General features: G+C 39.2%; 2 protein-coding genes across 3 annotated transcripts; both read left to right on the forward strand.

The window, feature by feature from the left end:
- Positions 1-540: 540 nt before the first annotated feature.
- RB195_013906 (uncharacterized protein) lies at positions 541-6,949 on the forward strand (the record flags this gene model as incomplete). 2 transcript variants are annotated; one of them, XM_064203933.1, is made up of 4 exons in its annotated part: positions 541-555; positions 672-780; positions 836-939; positions 6,908-6,949. In XM_064203933.1, the coding sequence occupies 4 exons, from the start codon at positions 541-543 to the stop codon at positions 6,947-6,949; spliced, it is 270 nt and encodes an 89-aa protein (XP_064059813.1). The 2 variants fall into 2 exon arrangements, with proteins under 2 accessions (XP_064059813.1, XP_064059814.1); XM_064203932.1 differs by lacking the exon at positions 6,908-6,949 and adding an exon at positions 1,532-1,585.
- On the forward strand, positions 6,943-23,634 carry RB195_013907 (uncharacterized protein; the record flags this gene model as incomplete). The annotated part of the gene is made up of 10 exons (XM_064203934.1): positions 6,943-7,025; positions 11,736-11,806; positions 16,562-16,662; positions 16,754-16,806; positions 17,077-17,197; positions 17,969-18,074; positions 18,129-18,184; positions 18,243-18,317; positions 19,023-19,103; positions 23,569-23,634. The coding sequence occupies 10 exons, from the start codon at positions 6,943-6,945 to the stop codon at positions 23,632-23,634; spliced, it is 813 nt and encodes a 270-aa protein (XP_064059815.1).
- Between the last annotated feature and the right edge of the window lie 816 nt (positions 23,635-24,450).

Below are 24,450 nucleotides of genomic sequence, written 5' to 3' on the forward strand. Positions count from 1 at the left end.
GGAGTTGGAAAACAGGGCTTGAGCTTTAAGGTTAACAAACGTGAACAGATTCCCCCCGTCATCAAAATGAAGATAAAAACTATGAGATGGGTGTTTGTACCTGTAGGTATCAAATTCCTCTTAAACTGCCCTATTAATAAAAACAAATAAAGCAACGACAGCTACTGGACTGCGGTAATCGTTCTTGAAATGAGTGCAGAACAAACCAACTCGCAATCTTTGTTGAGACGTACTCAGTAACCAGAGAATCGAATTAAATGTCATAAGTTGTGGTGTAGTTGCGTAAGCGGCTCCACTCGCCGTTAAAACTTTGCTTTAGTAAGCTCGGTCCAGTTGCCAAAGCGATTGACTCGAAGAAGCAATGAAACGTAGCGGTTGGGACCGAGGTGTACCCCTGCTTGCACAATTCATCGCTGTAGCTCAGAGTTTCGTGAGGGTTCTGCCTCGGTCCCAGGCGCTAATTTCACCGTGCTCTCTGCAGCTGCATCGAGCTTCATGTCGTTCTGATCCGACTGTATCCTCCCTCTTTGCACTCGATTGATGAAGCAATTACAAGTAAGACGTTGATAAGGATACACTCCTCGTTGCTGTTCTTTTTTCGGGTTTTTTCATGGGTTTTAAGCAGTTTATAAAAAAGAAAAGATTTAATTAGGATTGATTCATAGTTTCAGTCGCAGCAACCGCAGCATTACTGTGCAGCTAACCGATGGTCCCACCGCGCCATTTCGAGCGCTACTGCCTACGCAGTTGCACAACAGCTCACTTCGTTTCAACCCTACCGTAAGGATTCTAGCGCCGTTGGACGTTGTTGACATGTAAGATCATGATGCGACAGGTGCGATCCATGTTAAGCGCATAATCATGTCAACTTTTTTGGAATCAGATAAATGGATTGGAAATGTCTATGTCGTCTCGACTTTCGACCCTTTTGAAGAGCTGGTGAGTTTATGCATTTCTTGAGAATCTTAGTGTTTTTGTTGACATTATTCACAACAAACGAGAGTAACTGAGTAAAAGCCGTTGGTGTACCGAGTACGTAGTAGTAAATGCAAATTGAAGTTTACCTATTTATCTGTAACCAGTCTGAACATCACAAAGTCTGAAGTCCGGCTTTAGCCAGACTTTGTGTGAACAAAGTCTGAAATCCGGCTTTAGCCAGACTTTGTGGTGTTCGCTTCGCTCGCCCGTACTGACCAATGTAAATTAATAGTAGTAACATTTTCTGTAGGAATAGAATTGCGTATTTCAACTGAGTCTTTTTTTTATAAACTCAGGCGAAATATTTCAGTCTTCTTTCTAAACATGTGATTTCTACATTTGGAAAACATTCCAACTTCAGCTTCAAACACTCTTTCGATACCAATAAAATAAAGACACAATTTGAAAGCATTACTCAAAGTATGGATCTTCCTACTCTTTCCCCCCAGTTATCACAGAATTATGTTTCCACGTTAAATGACGTGAATAACGTCATCGTACAGATAAAAATAAGTTCCACATCAGATCATGTAAACTGTTGCCACTATTTAAGCAGCCATATTCATGCGTGTTTCCACTTTCTGAAGGAGGCTTGTTACCAACGTGAGGCAAACGTGGAAGAAAAGAGACACGCAGAGGAGTCATAGAGAAGAAGCGAAAAGTGTGCAGTAGCCACTGATATGAAACGGTTGTAGACGAAGTTATTTCTTATTTTTTATTTATTCCATTCCACCCACTGCTACCGCTTCGCAGCACTGGCGCACCACAGCGAAGCCATGGAACCAGTCCCACCCGGTTCTATCGCTTTGCAGCGCGAGCACAGATATCAGACGTCGTTGTCCCGGTCCCTCCATTCTGGAATTTCGTTTCACACACACACACACACACACACACACACACACACACACACACACACACACACACACACACACACACACACACATACATACATACATACATACATACATACATACATACATACATACATACATACATACATACATACATACATACATACATACATACATACATACATACATACATACATACATACATACATACATACATACATACATACATACATACATACATACATACATACATACATACATACATACATACATACATACATACATACATACATACATACATACATACATACATACATACATACATACATACATACATACATACATACATACATACATACATACATACATACATACATACATACATACATACATACATACATACATACATACATACATACATACATACATACATACATACATACATACATACATACATACATACATACATACATACATACATACATACATACATACATACATACATACATACATACATACATACATACATACATACATACATACATACATACATACATACATACATACATACATACATACATACATACATACATACATACATACATACATACATACATACATACATACATACATACATACATACATACATACATACATACATACATACATACATACATACATACATACATACATACATACATACATACATACATACATACATACATACATACATACATACATACATACATACATACATACATACATACATACATACATACATACATACATACATACATACATACATACATACATACATACATACATACATACATACATACATACATACATACATACATACATACATACATACATACATACATACATACATACATACATACATACATACATACATACATACATACATACATACATACATACATACATACATACATACATACATACATACATACATACATACATACATACATACATACATACATACATACATACATACATACATACATACATACATACATACATACATACATACATACATACATACATACATACATACATACATACATACATACATACATACATACATACATACATACATACATACATACATACATACATACATACATACATACATACATACATACATACATACATACATACATACATACATACATACATACATACATACATACATACATACATACATACATACATACATACATACATACATACATACATACATACATACATACATACATACATACATACATACATACATACATACATACATACATACATACATACATACATACATACATACATACATACATACATACATACATACATACATACATACATACATACATACATACATACATACATACATACATACATACATACATACATACATACATACATACATACATACATACATACATACATACATACATACATACATACATACATACATACATACATACATACATACATACATACATACATACATACATACATACATACATACATACATACATACATACATACATACTTTGCAGTTATGTAAGCGGCTGCGCTTGAGGCTGTGCGTTGGAACGTTAGGGTTAAGATCGTGTGGGGTCCTTTCTAGCACCACTCATCGCTGCAGTTCATGAAAGTCCCACGTCGATTCCAGCTGCCATCCCCATCACGCCGGTTTGAGCGCAACCGCTTACGCAACCGCACCGTGATTCACGTCTTTTTGACCCGACTATACTAGCCCAGTACAGTACAATAGGATAGGACAGGCAGTAGTGTTGTGCGATAACACAATAGTGCCCCGCTCCAGTCGCTTCATATTGTCCAAACAAGAAAGTCACGTATATCAAAGCCTACTGGGATTCATGTTTTTGTTTTTTGTTCTTATGAGCAATTTACCATTCTTATAATCAACACGGGAGGAAGTCGTACCCTGTTCTTCTTTTCCACTCCGTTGTACTTTATCTCCACAATTCAATTTCAAGTTAGAATTACAGGATCATCGTACTAGGATGCAAAGGCAAGCTTACTTCTCGGTACGTCTCCAGATACATGTTCTGAACAGTTCTTCTCTGTTCATTGAGTGCACGAACAAATGTTGAACGTCACCTCCCTATTAGGATCCATTCCAGCCATACTTAAAGGCAGTGTACGGAGGAAGTTTCTGAGGGTGGAGTCTCTTCATCAGTAGGTTGGTGCTGGGCATAGACCACAAGTATTTCGGGGGAAACGCTAAATGCCTTTCCTTCACAGATCTAGGAATTTGAAACATCAGGAGCACTCAAAGCCATCAGTCCACATGACTGACATGAAAACACCTCAGCTAATGGCAGACTTAGTGACCTGAGAGCCCTCACAAGCGAGTACATGTGCTAGAGCAATAGAGTTTTCTTGAGACCCCTTTTAATTTACTTGAAAGCAGCATACCAGAAAAATAGAGATGTTAGGATCTGTCCAGGAAAAGATAACGTTAGACGTTGATTCACAGGGCCAACTGAAAAATGAAGGGATCACGCTCAACTCCCCTTAACTGTGCCGAAGAACAACATGGAGAACGGCTCTGTCGATCTAGATTTCCTACGAGACAGCTAGCAACGCATTACATGTGCGACCCCTTGCATAAGGTTCGGTTTTGCATGCGAACGGACAAGCAATGGGTTCCCAAGCTCCGGTCTATCCCACAAGCTGGCGTGCGCGGCGCGTATGCCTGCATTCGCTACACACCTAACGCGTTGTTATGTGCCTCGTTAGGAAATTCAATCGACAAGGCCATTTTCGGGATAGTTGGGAAGGATAGACCGCGTTCATACTCGTGATCCATAGTAGAGTTAAAACGACATGAAGCACGGTGCAGTTGCTTAAGCGGCTGCGCTCGAAGTTGTGTGGTAGAGCGTAGCGGTTAGGATCCAGTGAGGACCCCTGCTGGCACCGTAGTTCGCGATAGTCCTACCTCGAATCCACCGCGCAGCTTCGAGCGCAACAACTGCACCGTGCTTCATGTCGTTTTGACCCGACCATGCATCTTTATCCCTATCTTTTCGTGGAGAGATCAGAACATCGTCAGTTCCGTGAGATGTAGCCCCTAGAGACAGCTTTTGCAGGGACTTAATTCGTTTAATGAGAATGTTTGAGTTAGTGATCACTGCTGTATTACGCATGTACTCCCACCTACTGGTGTCTGAACTCGAGAATTTTCCCAAGAACACCTTATTTTTGCAAGGAATAAAATAACTCAGTTGGTCACCCTTCAAGGACATAGTCCGGTCGTACATCATCATGAAGAGACCTCCGACTATCGACGTACTGGTTCCAGAATGAAAACAGGAGGGGTTGTACAGCCTCTCTCTCTTGGCCGCAGAAGCATGGTTGGTCCTGGCACGAGCAGTGGACAAGACCCCTATTTGTTGCTATCCTCCTCTCCCACACATTTGACCTCGCTTCGACGCACTATTTAAACTTTCACTGAATGTTGTCTTTGTGCCAAATTGATGCCTCTGGACTTTTCAACTAGCCTCATTTAGTTTTCTGCTGATGTCGTCTGCAGTCAACCAGTTTGAGGTGCTTATACGTTGCAGTCTGATATCCACTAATCCAGTAGTTTTTTGTTTCAAAAATTCAAGATTGAGGAATTTGTGCACGGAGAAGCAAAGTATGTTGCAAAACAATGCCGTAGTGTATCTGGTACCGCATCGTTTCAGGTACTCGTAAAGGCAGCATACAACGAATGTGACGGGGTTAGGGAATCTGTGGGAATAGCTAGAGATGGGATTGTAAATTGCAGGATTAGGGGTGGCTCTGCTCACATCTCCTTCACCGTCGTGAGAAAAGGCTTGGGAACTGCTTGGTTATTACGAGGTACGTTAGAACGCTCCTCGGGTAAAATGTAGTTGAGGGAGGGAAGGGGGGAGGGGGAGGGGGGAGAGACACTCACTGTCGCCCTTTTTTCTCGTTTTTTCCCTAGTGGGTCTCCCTCCACCCCAACTACATTTTTCCCGCTCTTTCTATGCACACCTTCCGATCCCCTTAACAGCCTATTCATTATTTTAACTTCAATAGGCTGGTGAAAATACATAACTGCTCTTCGACCGATCGCACTTGGATGCAGCGCGTGCATAGAAGTGGCGCGTTGCAACTGAAATCGTTTAGGAAACATAGTTTTTCACGCCGTTTCTTACGGCGATCAAGGATGAGCGGAGCCACCTCTGATCCCGCAATCTACAAGCTTAACTCTGGATTTTCCTGCGGATTCCTTCATCACGTCTGAATTGTGGTATGCTGTCTTTAAGGACGTTTTCATAATTTTGCCCTTTTGAATGATAGAAAAGCAATAGAAATGATAGGAAATCAAACCCTATATAGAATCTGTTAACTGTTCTCTTGCCACCTTTTCCCTCCCAAGTTTCCAAAGTCAATCACTAGTTTCTGCTCGTTTTTCCGACTCGGCCTCAGTCTTCTTCACTTCAGAAACCCTCCAGAGTAATTTGTCTATGACTCGGTAAGTTGTTCTACTTACCGTCATCGTTACTGTGTTGCACATACTACAGATCAGTGAAAAAGACTACATCCAAATAGACCACTTTCAACGTAGTCATAAAAATCGTAATTGGTGCAGTAACCATCATGGGATCAAAACGAAACACTTTCCCTCCTGCAGAAAGTTTATGAAGAAAAAGAGTTCTGGTGTTTCCGTTATATTCCTTATTAAATTCAAGACATGCCATATTTGAACTCGGCCCACTTGGTTGATCCTCCAAGCAGGGAAGTGCCATTTGGCAGTTGAAACGAGAACTCTTTTCCTGAGCTCTTTGTGTGCTCAAAGAGCCAGCGGATACATTTTGTGCAAATTAATTTGTGAATGGAGGAGAACTCTTCAAAAAAACAAAAACAAAACCCAGGTTTGAGCCGGATCGTATAGTTAATGTGCTGTTATCTAATGGTTGACATAATGAAGCGATGATGTACTGCTTGTAAGCGGTTTTAACTTATGCTGCAAAGGTATGATAGGTATTATCCACTTATTTCCTAAAAAACCGTAAGAATTACAGAATCTTGAATTCTCAGTACAGCTCGTAGACTGGTCATGGTAGCTCTATCCAATATCGGCATCGGAGCTATGTGTGCGTTCGTTGGAGTTATGTGTGGTGGCATATTTTTTCTTATGAAGTGAGTTCAAGCTACTCTGCAAGGAATTCAGAATCTATCATATAAATGAACAGATTACTGCAGTTTCTTTCTTGCACGAAAAGAATTTTATTTGATATTTAGTAAGCGATTTTGTGTTCTCTTAACACTTTTGCGAACTGCATAGTTAGAAGAAATGAAATCTTCCTGTGAGTATCAGACCAACCATCTTTGTTTTAGTAGTACTGGTGTAGTCGGGACAAAAATCTGAAAGCTCGGAGCAGTTACGTAAGCGGCTGGGTTGAGCTGGCAGCAGGGTCAAGTGTTGTGATGAAACTCTTCACGATCCTCTCGAATACGACCCTTTCTTTACTTATTCTTCTTCTCCTCCTCCAACGTTGCTGCTCAGTCTCTCGGTTGCTGGCAATTCAATAAATTGGAAATTTCATGTATTTCGAAAAAGAAAAATCAAAAATTAGCTGAGGAACAAACAGCCAATGAGAAAGCGGTAGTGACAGAAGCGAAAAAAAAAAACAGCAATTAGTAGAAGAAGCAAATTTACTGAAAATTTGGTATTGCTATATCTTCACTTTAATTTTATTCTATTTTTTCCTAAAATATTTGAAATGTTTTTAAATACTGACTAAAGCACATAATATGAAAAAAAAAAACAAGAGTCTCTTGAATAGGTGGAATTAAAGAAGAATGACGAAAAATGCCGGAAAAAAAATTAACATTCAGTTCCTACAATATGACAAGACACAAACACAGGGAAGACAGAGGTTCCCCGCTAGGTCAAATTTTTGCAGAATAGTTAAAAACGTGAAACTCCTTTCAAAAGGTGAACAATGTAATTATACGCAGTTTTCAGCAGTTTAAATGAGGATTTGATGGAGATTAATGAGCAAAAAAGGTCAGATTCTGTGCGTATTGCTAGGTCTGATACATCACGAATAAAGTCGTCATAAGCGAACCAAAAGAAAAAATTTGAGGTAGTTTTTGAGAGGAGAGGGTCTGCTCTACAAAACAGCCATAACATTGTTTTTTTCTTTTTCCCTCTCAGCCTTTTTTGTAATTTTGATAGAACACAGATGCAAAAATGGCATTTTTCTTTGTTTGTTCTATCAAATCAAGACAAAATTTGGGAAAACTGCGAGGCCTTGGAAATTGAGTGCTGTAGCATCTGATAGAGAAAATCCTCAGCTACATCTACATACTGGAAAACGATTTGTTTCGGGCAAAGCTAACCTGAGTTATAAAATTTTGTTCAAGATCACACACTTTCCGGCGCGCGAGCAAAAATTGGGATTTTGGCATGTTTCCCTATTCCAGAGAAATGAGACGAAAATTACCCATATATATATATATATATATATATATATATATATATATATATATATATATATATATATATATAAGGAAGGCTAAAGAAACCGCTATGCTGTGCAGGATTTCACCTTGGTGTTTTTCTCAAAAGTTAGATGGGACAAATCCAAAGAACTTTCGGAAAATTTCAAATTTAGTCCCATCAAAATTCCAAAAAGACTAGGAGGTGGAAAAAGCAGCGATATGACTGTTTTGAGTGCAAACCTTCTCATCTGAAAAACAACCTAAAATTTCTCTTCTGGTCTTCCAAGGAAGAAGTTATTCCCGATCTCTCAGACTTAAGAATGTGCACTGAGCTTGTTTTGGTAATTAAATTCCATTAAATCCACTTTTTAACTGCTCTAAACTGCACAAAATTGAAGTCTTCTTTCTTCACCTTTTAATAGTGGTTTCAAGTTCCTATCTATTTTGCAAAAATTTGACTCAGTGGGTATCGAACCTGAGTCGTTCCATTGTTACACTGTCAACACGTTATACATTTTCAAAACAAAATGTTGGGGCTTCCTGTCCTTCGCTCGAAAATAAATATAATATTTCGTAATCAATGTAATCATGTACTATTGTTTTTTGTAATATTTTCTAGTGTATCTAATTATATAATAGTTTAATTATACAATACCAGTCTGAGCGTCAGGCTAAAGCCCGACTTCAGACTTTCTGTGGTATTCGCTTCGCTCCCCTTGACTGATCAAAGAAAACTAATAGTGTGTAGTATTCTCAGAAGCTAGATTTGTGTTGATTTGACAACGTTTTCTTCCTATTTTTTTAATCATAGATAAAGGCGAAAGATTTCAGTTTTCCTTCTAAACGCGTCAGTTCTACAATTGTAGAATATCCAACTTTAGTTTCAAACACCACTTCGATGCCAATATAATGTAGACACATTTCGAAAGTATTACTCGAAGTGTGGGATGTCATCTCGTTTTTCCCTAACAGTTATCACAGAATGATGTTTCATATAAAATAAAGCGAGCGACATCATCGTACTGATAAAGATAGCGTTCCACATCAGATCATGTAAACACTTGGCTGCTATATAAGCAGCAGTTAGCATTCGTGTTTCCACTTTCTCAAGAAAGGAGGAGTCGTAGAGGTGAAAAGCAATGCGGAAAGTGCATACGACTATGAAACGTTTGCAAGGTCCCATTTACCTTTTGCGACATGCACACGAAGTTACTGCGCTATACTTCTACACCACGACACATGAATTCGACACTATGGGACACGTCGCGCCCGCATCTATAGGTATCTGGCGCCGTCGCACCAATCTGACGCCGGTGGACCCGTTACACCTCTTCTATAGGTATCTGGTGCCTGTGGACCAATCTGAAGCCATGGACCAGAGCAGTTTTGGCAGTATAATTTTCCTCTCGCCGCAAGACGTGACCAAATCATCTCAGTCGCGTCTCCTTCATCTTCTCAGTTATCAGGACGACGCCGAAGATGGAGCGTACAGTGTCGTTGGATACTTTGTCTTTTAGCGTTCCACCTCAACATCGCGTCATACTGCTAATGTCTACTATGTGTTCTTCAGAAACTTTGGTGCGTGCGAGACGCGAGACCTATAGCTGAGGAGACCCAACAAAAATCGAAAAGCTAGACTGGGACACATTATCCCGCGTTTCTTATTTTCTTGACGTGGCCCCCTCTGATTATCATTTATTCCGCCCCTTAAGTCTTTCGTGACTAAGAAGTTTCCACTAAGTTCGATGACATTGCCGACTTCTGCAATTCCCAGCCTCTTAATTTTGGGAAAAGGGGATCGCTGAGCTAAAAATTGCGTGGAACACTGCAGTGAGTAACTATGGCGATTATATTGTTGACTGATTTCCATTCTGTGTTGAATGAGAAAGTGAGGAAGGAAGAAATTACGAAACTGGCAATACTTCCTTTACAATGTACTGCTATTCATCTACATTATTTCTAGGCGGAAGTTTCTTTGATCTCGTCCCATACGTTGATCTTGTGACCTAGTGTTTCTCTGAGAATTCGTTGCCGTGAGACCTTGTAAAGTGATCCTTTTTACCTCGCGAAGAGAAAGTATTAAAATAAAAAAGAAAGGAAAATTGCAAACAACATCACACATGTACTGTTGGATATTTATGTAGCAGAACTCTGAAATATGTTACACGAAGCAAATAAGCTTGTTACTAGGGTATAACATGTGACTAAAGTAGCTAGTGTAGCACGAGTGGGGAAATTTTCGCAAAATTTATCAACGAGATTAAGTTTATGTGGGCCGGGTGTAGTGTAACGATTAGAATTTCCGCTTCCTGCACGATCGATCGGAGGTTCGAATAGGCCCTAGTGCTCACCAAGCCTTTCATCCCTCCGGGGTCAATAAATTGGTACCAGACGAGTCTGGGAGGATAAAAACACCGACTTAACACATCGGCTAGCCACCGCAAGTCATTGTACAGGCCAGTTACACTTTCGTAAACCTCAAACGACTCTGAATTGAAGTGGACGTGGGGGCGCATCCCAAGCGGATTGATTAACACCAGAACGTTATCCTTTATGAAGTTTATTTACTTTAGTTCTACTATTTTAAAGCACAAGAATAACTGGCAATCTCCAATCCATGTCCATGTCACATTATCGATTCATCTCGTGTACATCTTCTCCATCTTTTAAATTCAAATTTTCAGCTCCTCTCCTCCTTTGGACATCGAGCATTTCACAAGTGATGCTATCTTCCATTTTCTTTTTTTTTACCTTGATGGTTCCGCTTCGCGAGTAGTAAGAATGAGTTGAGCTACATCTTCAGAAGTTCCACTTACCGAGAAGTCATAGTTCAGGACCCGAGTTTGGATGATAACATAGCTACCAGCTAGTCTAGTTAGTAGCTTGATTTGATCACAATTTCATTAACTAATTTGTGTCGCTTAGCTCACTTCTAGTGTCGTTTTTCCTTACTTAACCTTCATTTGGGCAGTTGGTTCCCACGCTCTGTGCATACACTGAACATAAGCTTTGAAACGGTTATGATCTTATTTCAGTATCAGTTACTGACAGAGTTCCTTGATTGGCTGAGGAAATCAAACCCCGTAAAGTGGATTGGTGGTGGAGTTTTCTGATAAAATAAACCTCTTCACTTATATGAATAATCAAACCGATTATACGAGATTTTGTCCAATCAATCTCATAGTAAACTGTTGTCTCATTGCGTCATAAACTACATCTACTAGTGAAGGAAATATTAAATATTTTTTCGAACGCTTTTTTAAACCGTAGCACATAGCGTAGACATTATTGTCGTGGTTTCTTATTCTCGTTATGTTCTTGCTCCCTTACCGCTTCGTAACGCTGTTAGTAATCCTGTTAGAAATCATATTAGTTTTGTTCTCTGAATGGCTTGATATTCAGGATGCTTGCTTCTTGGGACCAGTTGCTTGGCAATGCCGAAGAAAGCAATGACAAAGAAGAAAAACTGCAGCGTGAGGAATTTTTCATTTGCAAACCTCTAAAGTGGATTCCGGAGATTTCTTCCCTCTTCCTACAACATCCAATTTTTTTCTTTCTTATTCACCTTAAGTATCAAATACCTTGAATATCAAGAATTACTCGGTTACCATATAGAGAAAGTTGAAGTGTACAGAAGATCGACTTTGCCTGCATCTTAGCATAGTCACTTGTTTCTTTTATTTGTGACCTTTGCAATATAGATCAAACCGATAATAAAGTCGAGCTGATGCGGCTTCCACAGCCGTACCTCCTGTATTTCTTTGAACGCAGGTCGGGAAAACATACCACCCACAATCTGGCGTCCGCTCATTATTACAGCTTACATGCGATACGGTATCAGTCAGCGATAATTAAGACGGTTTTGTTGTGATTTCACATGAATTGAACAAGAGAGTAATGACCTTAGAGAATGGTGCTTTTTAGGCCCCATCGCCCCACAAAGGGCTAGCAAAACAGTGCCGCCGACTCAGTAGAGTTTGGGTTGAAACAGCAAAGGGAGCAAATATGGACTTGAACAAATATTTATTGATGTGCTAAAGTGGCTATTTCCAAAACTGACTGGTTTACGCTCTTTTGGAAACTCATAAACACTTTCAATGGTTTTGCTTCATACAATCCCGTGGATTTTAATGCTAGATCAGATAGCTATGGACGCCTTAATTAAAGTAATAGATTAGCATAAAATAGAATTGAATAGTACAGAGTGGGCTAGAGTTTGGTTTGGAATCTGTTATCGCACCTGCCCTTAGACGAATAAGGGGTAGAAGGTAAGGTGAATAAGTAGAAATAATGATAATAGTTCATTACCGAGCTTCATCAGTAAGGAAGAGGAGTGAATAGAATAAGGAATCAATGCTAGGCCGGCCATTTATAGCGAACTAAGCGCCTTAAAGAATCCATACATGAGAATATGGTAGAAACACGCCAAAAATATCACATCGACAGAGTAGATATTAACATATCAGTGAATTTCTTAAATTTACGCATTTTATTTAGTTAAGGATACATATGTACAAAAGGATAAATCATAAACTTTCTGGCGCTAATCAATCCGCTTGGGATGTGCCACCATCTTCACTCAAATTCAGAATCGCCTGAGGTTTACGAACGTGTAACTGTAATTCGTAATCGTTGAGGTTCTGGAACGGATTTTGGCACTTACAGTAACTTGCGGGGGTCTTGTCGATGTGTTAAGTTAGCGTTTTTGTCTTCCCAAACAAGTCTGGTACCAATTCATTGATCCCGGAAGGATCAAAGCTTCGGTGAGGTTTAGGACGGATTCGAACATTCGACCGACCGTGCATACAGTGGAACCTCTAACCGACTGCGCTACACCCACCCCTTATGAATGATATGCATTTACCCCATTTATAAATGCTATGTTTATTACTAATTAAGCATTTGAAAAGAGCCTGAATAATAATACTCTTGTAGTAGTTTGATCTGGTTAAAAGATTGAGCATGATGTATAGTCTGTCTACAAAATCAGAACAAAAACTACAGTTCGTAGATATTCGAAGAGTTTCGGTATATATTATAGCGGTTTTAAGAGTACTAGAAACAAACAAATTACCGTGACAAATTCTAGAAACAGAAAAACTAAGTAAGCCCGTTTTCTTGTTTGTTTAGTGAACAAATGATTGTGATAACAATAAATATGTAAGTCTAGAAAATGATATACGTGATTAGTACTGTTAATCTTTTCCGATGCCGAACCTTCTGGTAAGTATAAACTGCGATAACAGTAAGAATTTCTTCTTTAATATTATGTATATTCAATAAATCATCTATGGTTCTCAATGAAAAATAAAATTACATTTATGAACATTAGAAGCGTAAATGTATTCATAATATGAGAGAGGAAGATCTGCAAGAACTGGACTGGTATTAGCACCTTAATTTCTTTAGTAAGGTTTATTTATTGATACAAGGTTTCTTTATTGATACATCTGAGTACAATATTTTGTGTTTATAAATTGTAACAAACTTTTACGAGCATTTTTGAAGAATATTTTGGCAATTTCTATGATGTTTCTAATAATAACTGCATGAGAAATGTTTGTAAACGTGTTTTTAAAATCGGCAGTAAATAATTACAGTCTGCGACCTTCTATGGATGTTATATCATAAACTATATTTGTATTGTTAATAGTACAGTGGATTTTTAAGCAATTTTTGTTGCTATAGACAGCTTTGGTGTAATCAAAGAAAAGTATTTTGAAGAAGGAGGGAATATTCATTAATTCTACTGTTATAGGTTTAACACTGCTATTAGAGGCACATGTGATGAGTCCAAAGTTAAAATAGAATTTTTGCAGCGTCGGAATGGCATAAATAATAGGGATAGTATAGGGATAGTAGGTGTATTTTTGTTAGAGACGTAGGTTTCTTATATATCTGGTGTGCGTAGCAACTATCCAAATGAATTTTCGTGTATTATTTTGTAGTAAATGCTAGAGGAGTTGTTTAGTCTTCCTAAGAAAAAATGAGATGATATTTTCTTACAAATAGTACAGTGATTAGAAATAACTTCATTTAAAAGACGAAGTATTTTTGTATATAATTGAGTTCTGCATAGTATGAAGAAACTTTAATATTTTAATAGTACTGAAAAGAATGTATCTGTAGGTAGTGTATGGATAGTTATTATAGAAATTGGAAATTGTATGAGCGTGATAGTCATTTATAGTAGGGTCAGAACTACATGAAGCGCGATCCAATTGCGTACGCGGCTTTTCTCGAAGCGGTGCTGTAGAGCGTAGCGGTTAGGAGCGTACTGAAATCCTTGCTGGCGCCACCCATCGCTGCAGTTTGCGATGGTCCCACATCGGTTCCGTGCTGCCTCTACCGCGCCGTTTCGAGCGCGTACGCAAATGCACCGTGCTTCATGTCGTTTTGACCCGACCATAGGTGGTCTGAATTTTGTATCTTTATTTAGTATATCATACTTATAGTTTTTGAATAAACTAACATCTCCTGCTATGTGGTGAGGATCTATATAGTTTTTGAAACTGCTGCAATCACAAGTGATTATAGTTGTATTCAAATGTTGAATGTATCTGGGAAAGTTGTTATAATCACATACATACAATAGTGGACATAAATAAAGTTAGTTAAAGTTTCTGGCGTTAATCAATCCGCTTGGGATGCGTTCACTTCAATTCAGAATCGTTTGAGGTTTACGAACGTGTATCTGGCCTATACAATGACTTGCGATGGCTAGCCGATGTGTGAAGTCAGTGCTTTTATCCTCCCAGACAGGTCTGGTACCAATTTATCGACCCCGGAGAGATGAAAGTCTTTGTGAGCACTAGGGCGGATTCGAACCTATAATCGATGGTGCAGGAAGCAGAACATCTAACCGCTACACCACACCCGCCCCATTAGTGGACATAGGTTTGGGATATTCATATACCGATCTGATAGGAAAGAATTCTTTATTACTACTATTGCGAGTAATGTTGCTAATGAATTTATTATTAAGGATTTTGGATAGATTATGGCTGTCAAGATTAGTAATGTAATGTGAAACTTTGGTTAAGATATGATTATTATCAAATGCATGTTTATGCTTCAAGGTATCTGTGGGGTTTTCCAATTGGTGAAAGCATAGAGTAAAAAGTAGAAGTGTTTTTTTTTGTAGATTAGATATTCTGAAAGAATGATGTTCATAGGTGGACAAGTCTTTGAATAAATAAACTATTTTTGAACTTGAAATATTTTCAGATGTAACCAAAAGGATTTGATACAAAAAGAGGACTGGATATAAAAAATTCCATTAAAAATTAAAATTTTAGTGAATTTCTTTCTTAGATCTTTTTTTATATTCATTACTTCTGTTGTTTTGATAGGGCGGGTGTAATGTAGCGGTTAGAGGTTCCGCTGCCAGCACCATCGATCGGAGGTTCGAATCCGCCCTATTGTTCACCAAGCCTTTCATCCCTCCGGGGTCGATAAATTGGTACCAGACTTGTCTGGGAGGATAAAAACACTGACTTGACACATCGGCTAGCCCCTGCAAGTCATTGTACAGGCCGTTACACGTTTGTGAAACTCAAACGACTCTGAATTGAAGTGAACGTAGGGGGCGGGGGGCATCCCAAGCGGATTGATTAACGCCAGGCACTTTATCCATTATCCTTTATTGTTTCGATATTTTACATTTTTTTGGCTGCTAGTACTTATAGTACTTTTTATAGTTTTTTCTTATAGTGCTTTTTATTATAAGTTAAAGGGTTATTAATAATGAAAGGAAGATTTGCAGTTTCAGTTAATGTGCAACTAATATATTTAAAAAATGTGCCAAAGATAATTAGCGATAATTATTTTACACCGATTTCGATCGTAACGTAAAGAGTGCGGTTCTTCAGAACAAATAATCAGCACTTGTTTTGTCAAGTGGATAAATGCTAAACATATTGAGGCTCTTCGGTAACTACTTGCTTGTGATTAGAACTGTGAAATGATAAACTTGTGATTAGAACTGTAAAATGAAATGAAATGACTTGTGAAATGATGGAATTTCTCATTCTTTCTTGTCAATTCTTTGTCTTTCTTTGTCCACAATTTTGTCACAATTCTTTGTCCTCAGCAGTAACTGAGTGGAATCTGCGAGCAGAACTATCGTGTTGTTAACGCTGACTGTATCTCGCTTTGATGAATTTGCACATTAATGTACGACAGCATCTTCCTGCCGTTTAATTTCTTTGAGGAAGTTAAGAGTTTAGGACGGTTCATAACGAAACTGATACGAATCCCAGCAAAAAGTATTGGCGCAGTTCTTGGCAGAGGTGGAGCGAACGTGCGTCGCGTTGAATTTGAAACCAAGGTAGGATATGCGCTTTCGACTTCATTTTTTGTTCGGTTCTCTACATTGCACGAAATTCTACTGCAAAGTGACTTTTTCTTCTGGTTTTCAGACATTCATCCGAATTGTTTATTCTGACAAGAATATTGACGCGCGCAGGAAAGCGTAAGTTTTTTTTGATGGGCGCCAATTTTTCGGCTGTGAGAGACCGGTTCCTTACCGACCAGTTTTTTTTCTGCTGTTGATTTAAAGGGGTAGACCGCTTTCGAGCTCAAATGTTTCAAATCGGTTAAAGTTATTGGAACATCTCGCCTGGGAAATGTAATGCTCAATGGTTTTGTTGCTTATCTGTATATCTCTCCGGAAATTAGTTTTTTTTTTTTTGGATTTCAGTCTTACAACCGTGAGTGACAGTCAATTTTTCGATTTCTTAAGCAGTTCCCATGATCAAATCGGAAATAACGTGGGAGAAGACTGGTTCGCCAACGAGAGAACAAGTCGCCGACCAGATGATGAAGGCACATTTGTAGAAATTCGAGGCGAAAATAAGGAGCAGGTGTGTGTTTACCATCTTAAAACTGCTAACTGAGTTCGCTGTTACCTACGCGGTTGTGAAGAATTCCTTTACCAACGAACCCCTTTGTTGAACGCAACGCTGTGTAGCTTGTTGTTGGTTACTTATAAATTCAAACACATTTTACAAACAGATAAGGCATAAAGGACGCAAAGAGCGACTGAGAATATTCTCGAACATCATAACTATCGGAGTAGACAAGAATTTTACGGTTTTTCCAGTTCCACACAGTCCTCCCTTTTGAATAAGTCGTAGCCTGTAGTTCAGCCGCCTTTTATAAGAAAAAAAGACTTATGACTGTTGAGATCCTTGAAAATAAAATGATAACCTCCTGTTATGGTGCACCGTAGGATTTGTTCAGCGAGCTATTTAAACTCTCTCACCAGCACTAGCACAAGTGCTGAGACGATTGCCTTGTTTATTGTAAGCTTATGTTTTTTGATGTGTATACAGTTTCTCTCAGGTTCTCGGATCTCTAAATTTTTTTTACTGGACTAGTATAGTGCTAATTCCAGAAAATGAATAACTCGACGAATTTATTCTCTTCATTCAAAACAGATGTCATATTTAATTGTGGCATACCCGAAAAACGAGAAATCCTATTGGAAAGAGCGATCTTTAATTTATTGATTTTTGCTATGCTTCAAGTATTACAAAATTCTCCAAAAAACATATTTAAAAACATTTTTGGAATTATCATATATTGCATGACGTCGTATCTTTCATGTTGGTTATGTGACAGGTTATTTGAAGATACGGCTGGCCTGTCTGGCTGTGCGAGGACTTGTGGCCGACTCGCTCATGCCACAGATCACAAAACATTTGTGTGCTGAACCGCATGTCGTTGGTTCCATCATTGGTGAACACTTGGCTTTTTCAGTGATCTGTGATCCCAGTGAGTGCTTTGTTTCAGGAAAAGACGGGACTAACCTCAGACGATTACAACGTAATTTCAAAGTTAACGTTGAGGTATTTGCTTTGCCGGTAAAAGCAGTTACTAAGCTATTCTTTCTCTGTGTTACTTCAGATCGATAATAATACTGGCAATTCTCTTCGAAAGATATCCATTACGGGGACGGAAGAGGCTGTGTCTCAGGCAGAGGTTATTTGTTTCCAACTTGTTATTCGTCTCGAACACATCAGATGTCGCAATGTTGGAAGAAGTAGGGAGAGATTGTAGTATCAGAATGTCCGAAGTGGCAGATAAACAAAAAAGCTATGTATGTGAGAAAGGAGCACTCTGCGGATTAGTTCAAAATTTGATAACGACGTGGTTGAAGATACAAATGATGAATTGATCTTACTGGATTTGAATGACTGTAAATAGCCCCTTTCACCTACACTGTGTACTTACGCTTGTTAACCGCAACAAATCCGAATTCTTTGTCCTAATGTTTGGCGTCATCACATCTTAAAATTGACACTTTCTTTTTGAAAACTCCTTTAAGTTCCCGTATGTTAATTTTGTAATGAATTAGCACCGCATACTTCAGTAACTATATTTCTGAGAGAATAAAGAGCGGCACGTTCGTTTGCGAGACATTACTGGATTTGTATGTTTGAACTGCTGCTATCAATCATCTTGTCTTTCATCGATACATAACCACGGCAACCTCTTCATAGATAAAGTGAGATTTTATATTTTGTCGACAACTATAATGAATAACTTCTAAGACTTCGTGCAAGCAAAAAACCCTTTACGACAGGCGAGTAAAAGTATTTTTATGATGACAGGCCGTCTGACATCTCCAGAGCACTAACCGAAGATCGCATTTTTGATGAGGTTTGTAATCTTGTTGAGGTTTAGGCACGCATCATGCAGTTGATGAGTCGTGGACGTCAAAATAGCTTGAACGCAGCGAACGTCGACGAACTTCCTTTTGAAGAGGTGACTTCTTGTCTACTAGAATGTAATCATAGGTCATTTTCCTATTGATGATGAAAATGGAAGAAATGAAGAAAATAAGGAGTTCAGAATTATGTTATGTTCCCTCCATGATTCAGCATGATCTCGTACATCAAAACTCTAGCAGTACTTCCCTGCCCTACCAAGAAGGGAAGGATCCCTGTTTTATTGGGTTGGGTTTGTAGTGGGTCCCAGACAAAGGTACGGTAGTTGAGGAAGGGACTTCATACAAGCAAACGAGTGGCGACGTCTTCCCCACCCTGAGAAAATTTCGAAAAGGACGTGTATACGATCTGCGATAGTGAAAGGAGGCAAAGAGTCGAGACACCATCACAAGAAAATCTCGGAAAAAAAACTTTCCTCCTCACGCCGTTTTGACGCTTTTCCTCCATTTGTCTTCATGCTCAGAGCTCCTCTTTAAGTTCTAGATATGTCGTAGTAAATATAGTATAAGTATAAAAAAGCCGACATTCTAAAAGAAAATTTAGGTTGAGACAGCATCGAGTAGCACCTAAATAAGTTTTTTTTTTGCAAAGACTAATTCAACTAACTAATTAAAAGTCGAACTTTTGCCACTATTTCCGAGATTACTTTTCGTCTACATCAAATGCTATGGAAGCACTTTCCTTAGATTTTGGTGTGAGTTGGTGAGAGTTGGAAAGTAAGAAGAGAGGCTTAATAAACGACTTTTAGATAGCAGTGTATCATCGAGTAATTGGTTAGTCCATCAGACTACAGACCATTCCTCCAAAATCATACAGAAGTTTGTATTGGTAAATTGCATTGTAAACTTTCTAACTAGAGTGTAGCACATTTAAAATTAAAATTGTCTCATTTTGACCTTTTCATTGTATGTGTTGGTAGCGAGGGATGATTGCGAAGATTTACATTCCTTTGTTGTGCAAAGGTTTTGTGAAACTTTATTTGTGCCTTGACGTTTCGACAAAACCGTATGCATTGAAGACCTGAAAATAGTTTAGGTTCTTTACGCTATGCAAGTCCCATCAAACTCCTCCTTTCTCCTTACCAAGCGTTACACCACGCAAGAAATCCAAACAGGAAACAAACTGACCATTCAAACCTACCGGCGTGGCTGGCGAACCACCGATTCCTTACAGATTGTCACTCAAGCCGACTGAGATCTTAACACTGTCCAGTATTCTTAGGTACTGGAGTCTCGATAGTGCTAAGGAACTGCATGTGGGACAATCTTATAGCTCACAGAGTGTTACGCTTAAAATCATTATTAAGCACTCATTTTTGTTATGGATGAATTGCTGGAGGGAAAGCTTCTTACGCCTTCCTAGCTGATATCTCTTTCCTGCGGGCTAATATCGTCCACTTCAGGCGAACTCAAATCCATCATGTTTTTCATTCTTGTGCTTCCCGTACAGGCATCACCCCATGAATCTGGAGTGGTACAGATTTTCCGATGTAGTATTCGTATACGAGATCGTAGATTATTGAGAGAAGGGTGATTCCGTTCATTTCTTTCTAATTGCGGTAGAAAACGGCCCTTAAGATACGGTTTCGAGCGTCCCGGCGCACTATTTTCCACAAGGAGTTCTGTTGGAGCGCGCCAGCCCTGTGCACGCGCGCATCTTCCGAGCAATTAGGAAGAAATGGACGGAGTCACACTCCTCTCCATAATCTACTATCCCGTGTACAAATACTCCACCTGAAATCCGCACTACCTCAGATTGGTGGTATGCTGCCTTTAATGGTGTAATCGAACTTCCACATTCTTTGCCAGGAAAATGTTCTTTGATACGCAAGCTCAGAACCCTTCAAGATTCTCCAATACAAATGGCACTCCACGCTAGGCACCGTATCTGGTAGACAATTCCGATCTTCGTGATCTTCTGCAGGCTTACTGCATCGACAACAACGCACCGCTTCGACATATACTCCCTTCCGTAGAGTCTATAACGAATCTGCTTGATCTCTTGTTCTCTCGCTTGATGCTGTCGTTTGGAATGTTCACCAATACGGCATCGTCCTACAACTGTCTTAGAATCTTACAACAGATCATCTTGTAACAACGCTCGCAGAAGAGTCCGGTGTAACGCAGTACCATCACTTCTTTAAAAATTACTAATCACCCGTCAGTCACCTATATTTTTTCAACGATACAATTCGATCGGTGTGATTCAATTATTTATTTCCGACAGGAAGTTGGGAGTGAAATGCTGCTTCCTTCGGAACCATTCTAAGATTGTTCATGCTTACCGTCATATGTTAGCTAGTTTAATTAAGGAGAAACGGCGCCTATTGTTCGCGTCATCGTCAAAATGTTAAGCTAAAGCACAGATCGGATTTCGAAGAAGATTGAGAGTGGATCGAGGGTGATCTGTCACATTATTCGGTCTAACGCCAAAACTATGTACCCTACGCACAAAGTATAATAAACTTCTGCGTATGCATTGCAACCCTGATTGTGAAAAAAATACGTTTACAGACCACTGATTTCGATAAGCTCTACTCAAAATGTAAACATTAACTGAGCGGCTAGATCTAGACCCAGTAATCACCGATACTCATCTTTCTGATAATGCTTTGGATTTCTTAAGCCTAGAAGCCTTGTTTCATTAGCAGAGAATGTCATTGGGTGCTCTTTCGCAAAGCTGTAGGCCTTCAGAGACTTAGGAATCAACTTACAATCGGGACCAAACATGGAAATGGACCAGTTTCCACGTTTGTAAATAGAAGATTACTTTCACCTGCTCTGCTAGCTAGTCCTTGTATCAGCTATCATGTATCAGATAGACACAGCCGTACTATAGAAACATCAGGCCCGAGAAGCAACGTGTAATTATCCTGATCAAAGAATGTCTTCAGTGCAGTATTTCCAATTGACTAGGAAACACTACCCTCAAATCAGAGGAATTACTATTGCTCAGGAGCTTGCTCCTGTTATTTTTATTTCCTTCACGAGCAGAATAGTACAGCCTATAATACAAAAGTCTTCTACACATGTAGTGCCGTCGTTGATTGCTTTATTGTGACATCAACGCAATATGAATTTTGAATGAACGATCGCAGTGCAACGAACATACCCAAGAAATAGAAATAGATAATAAAAATAATTAGGTAAATAGAAAATAAATAAGATAAATATCTAATAATAATCTCTAATAAAAGATTGCATTAGCATTGAAAGTGTGAAGTGGTGAAATAAAACTCGAAAAAACGTACTGATGAACGCAGCTTCAGCTTATCGTATAGGCCTGAAAAAGACAATTGTTCGCAATTTGGTCAAAGCAAGCAGAGGATTGTGCGCAGTAGAGAGAGAAAGGGAAGAATCACAAAAACCATCCGTGGCGATAGCTTTTTCGAATGGATGCGCGAGAGTGAAGTCCAACATCCAATCTCGAACAGAGAATAAAACATGAGGACCCCATGTGAAGGTAGAATTCGGCTATGCATTCCCTTCATCTCCGACTCTAATTGTTGAGAAACACCGGATCTTTTGCGGGCGCAGTTGTAAGACGATGCCGTATTGGTGGACATCCCATTCAGACGACAGTGTGAAGCGACAGCTGGTTCATAATAGACTACGATAAACAGTGTACATCGGAATGCTGCGTAATTTATTGATACAATAAGCCTGGAGATTGCACGAAGATCGGAATCATCTAGCAGATAAAGCGCCTAGCTTGCAGAGCTATTTGTATTGGAGAATCTTGAAGGATTCTGAGCCCGCGTATCAAAGGACATTTTCCTGGCAAAGGACGTGGAAGTTCGATTACACCATTAATGGAGGCGCAAGAATGAGAAACATGATGAATTTGAGTTCGAATAAAGTGGACGACGTTAGCCCGCGGGAATGAAGTATCTACTAGGAAGGCGTCAGAATTATTCTAGATTTTCCTTCGGTAATCCATCCACAACAAAAATGAGTGATTAACAACTAATAATGATTTTATGCCGTTCGTAACACTCTGTGAGCTATAAAATTGTCCTATGCATGCATTCTGAGCGGTTCATGCACTATCTAGACTCCAGCACGTAAGGATTCTGGACAGTGTTAAGATCTCATTTACCTTGAGTGACAATCTGTAAGAAATCGGTGGTTCCCAGGCCCCGCTGGTCGGTGACATTGGTCAGCTTGTTTTCCTGTTTGGATTTCTTCCGTGGTGTGCTTAGGCCGCTATGAAGCTTTGGAGCTTGGCAAGGAAAGACGAGGATTTAATGGGATATGGATTGAACCAAAAACCTCGAACCATTTTCAGGCCTTTTTTTGAAGACGATGTTGTCGAAACGTCAGACCACAAGAGAAGTTTCATCAGAACCTCTGTTGCACATCCAGAAAACACAAATCCAGCTCGCAATACCGAAACTTTAGGAAAGAAGACTTGGAGATATCTGATGATATATGACATTTGAGTTAGGCTATAACAATCTCAGCGCAGCGAGAATCCGCATCATAGTATCATACATTTTACAGTGGATGTCGGAGGTTGCCTTGCTAAAGACGCAGTGTGAAGAAGGTGAGGACGAGGTGTGGTGCTGACAGAAACTCACGGAAATCACGGAAGCTGAACGCCTTCTGAAATCGCTAATGATCTAAATTTGTCAGAAAGATCAAGTGTTTCATCACAACGCTAATCCTGTGAATATTGGTCGATTCTCATACATTTGTATGCAGCACTTTTCTAATTGTTTTCATTGTTGAGAAATGTTGTCATCGTTAAAACTTCTTCATTATTTCGAATCGCATGGTTGAGGAATTGAAGATCATTTCTTTTCAAAACAAGAAGCAGTTTTGAAGCCGTAGGGAGGGTTGCGTTTTTGTTATTTGTTATCAGATTTAGAAGCAGAAATTTTTAGTTCATTTATTCAAGATTTAATAATGGAGATACTCCCTGCAAAACACTGATAGATACAACTATCTGGATTTCTCATAAGTTACCTCTTTACCTTTTTGCTATTATATTAGTTACCTTTTTATCATTCGCTTGGGATTCTATGTAGCTCATCCATTGTAACTAGAAGCAAATCATAATAATTAGCTACTTCGAGGCCCAACTGTGAAACGGATCAGGGTTGAACTATCACTAGCTTCACTCGAATTGCAGGGATTAGTGGTGTTAGCGAGGGTCCATCCTGACCCGAACCGCCACTTTTCACTACGCCGCTTGGATTACTGATGTTTACGCAATCGAGCTTCAGGTCGTCTCGACTCGACTATACTGTATTTTCGAGCAGCACTTTATCAGTGGGAAAGATGGCTTGCTCTCGTGTCACTCACTCATTGCTTACAACCTTATTTTTCCTTTTTGCGTTGTATTGTAGTAGTGTCGTTCCGAGTCCGAGTGGGTTTGCAATG

Source organism: Necator americanus, chromosome V (genome assembly GCF_031761385.1).
Source record: "Necator americanus strain Aroian chromosome V, whole genome shotgun sequence".
NCBI classification, from domain to species: Eukaryota; Metazoa; Nematoda; class Chromadorea; order Rhabditida; family Ancylostomatidae; genus Necator; species Necator americanus.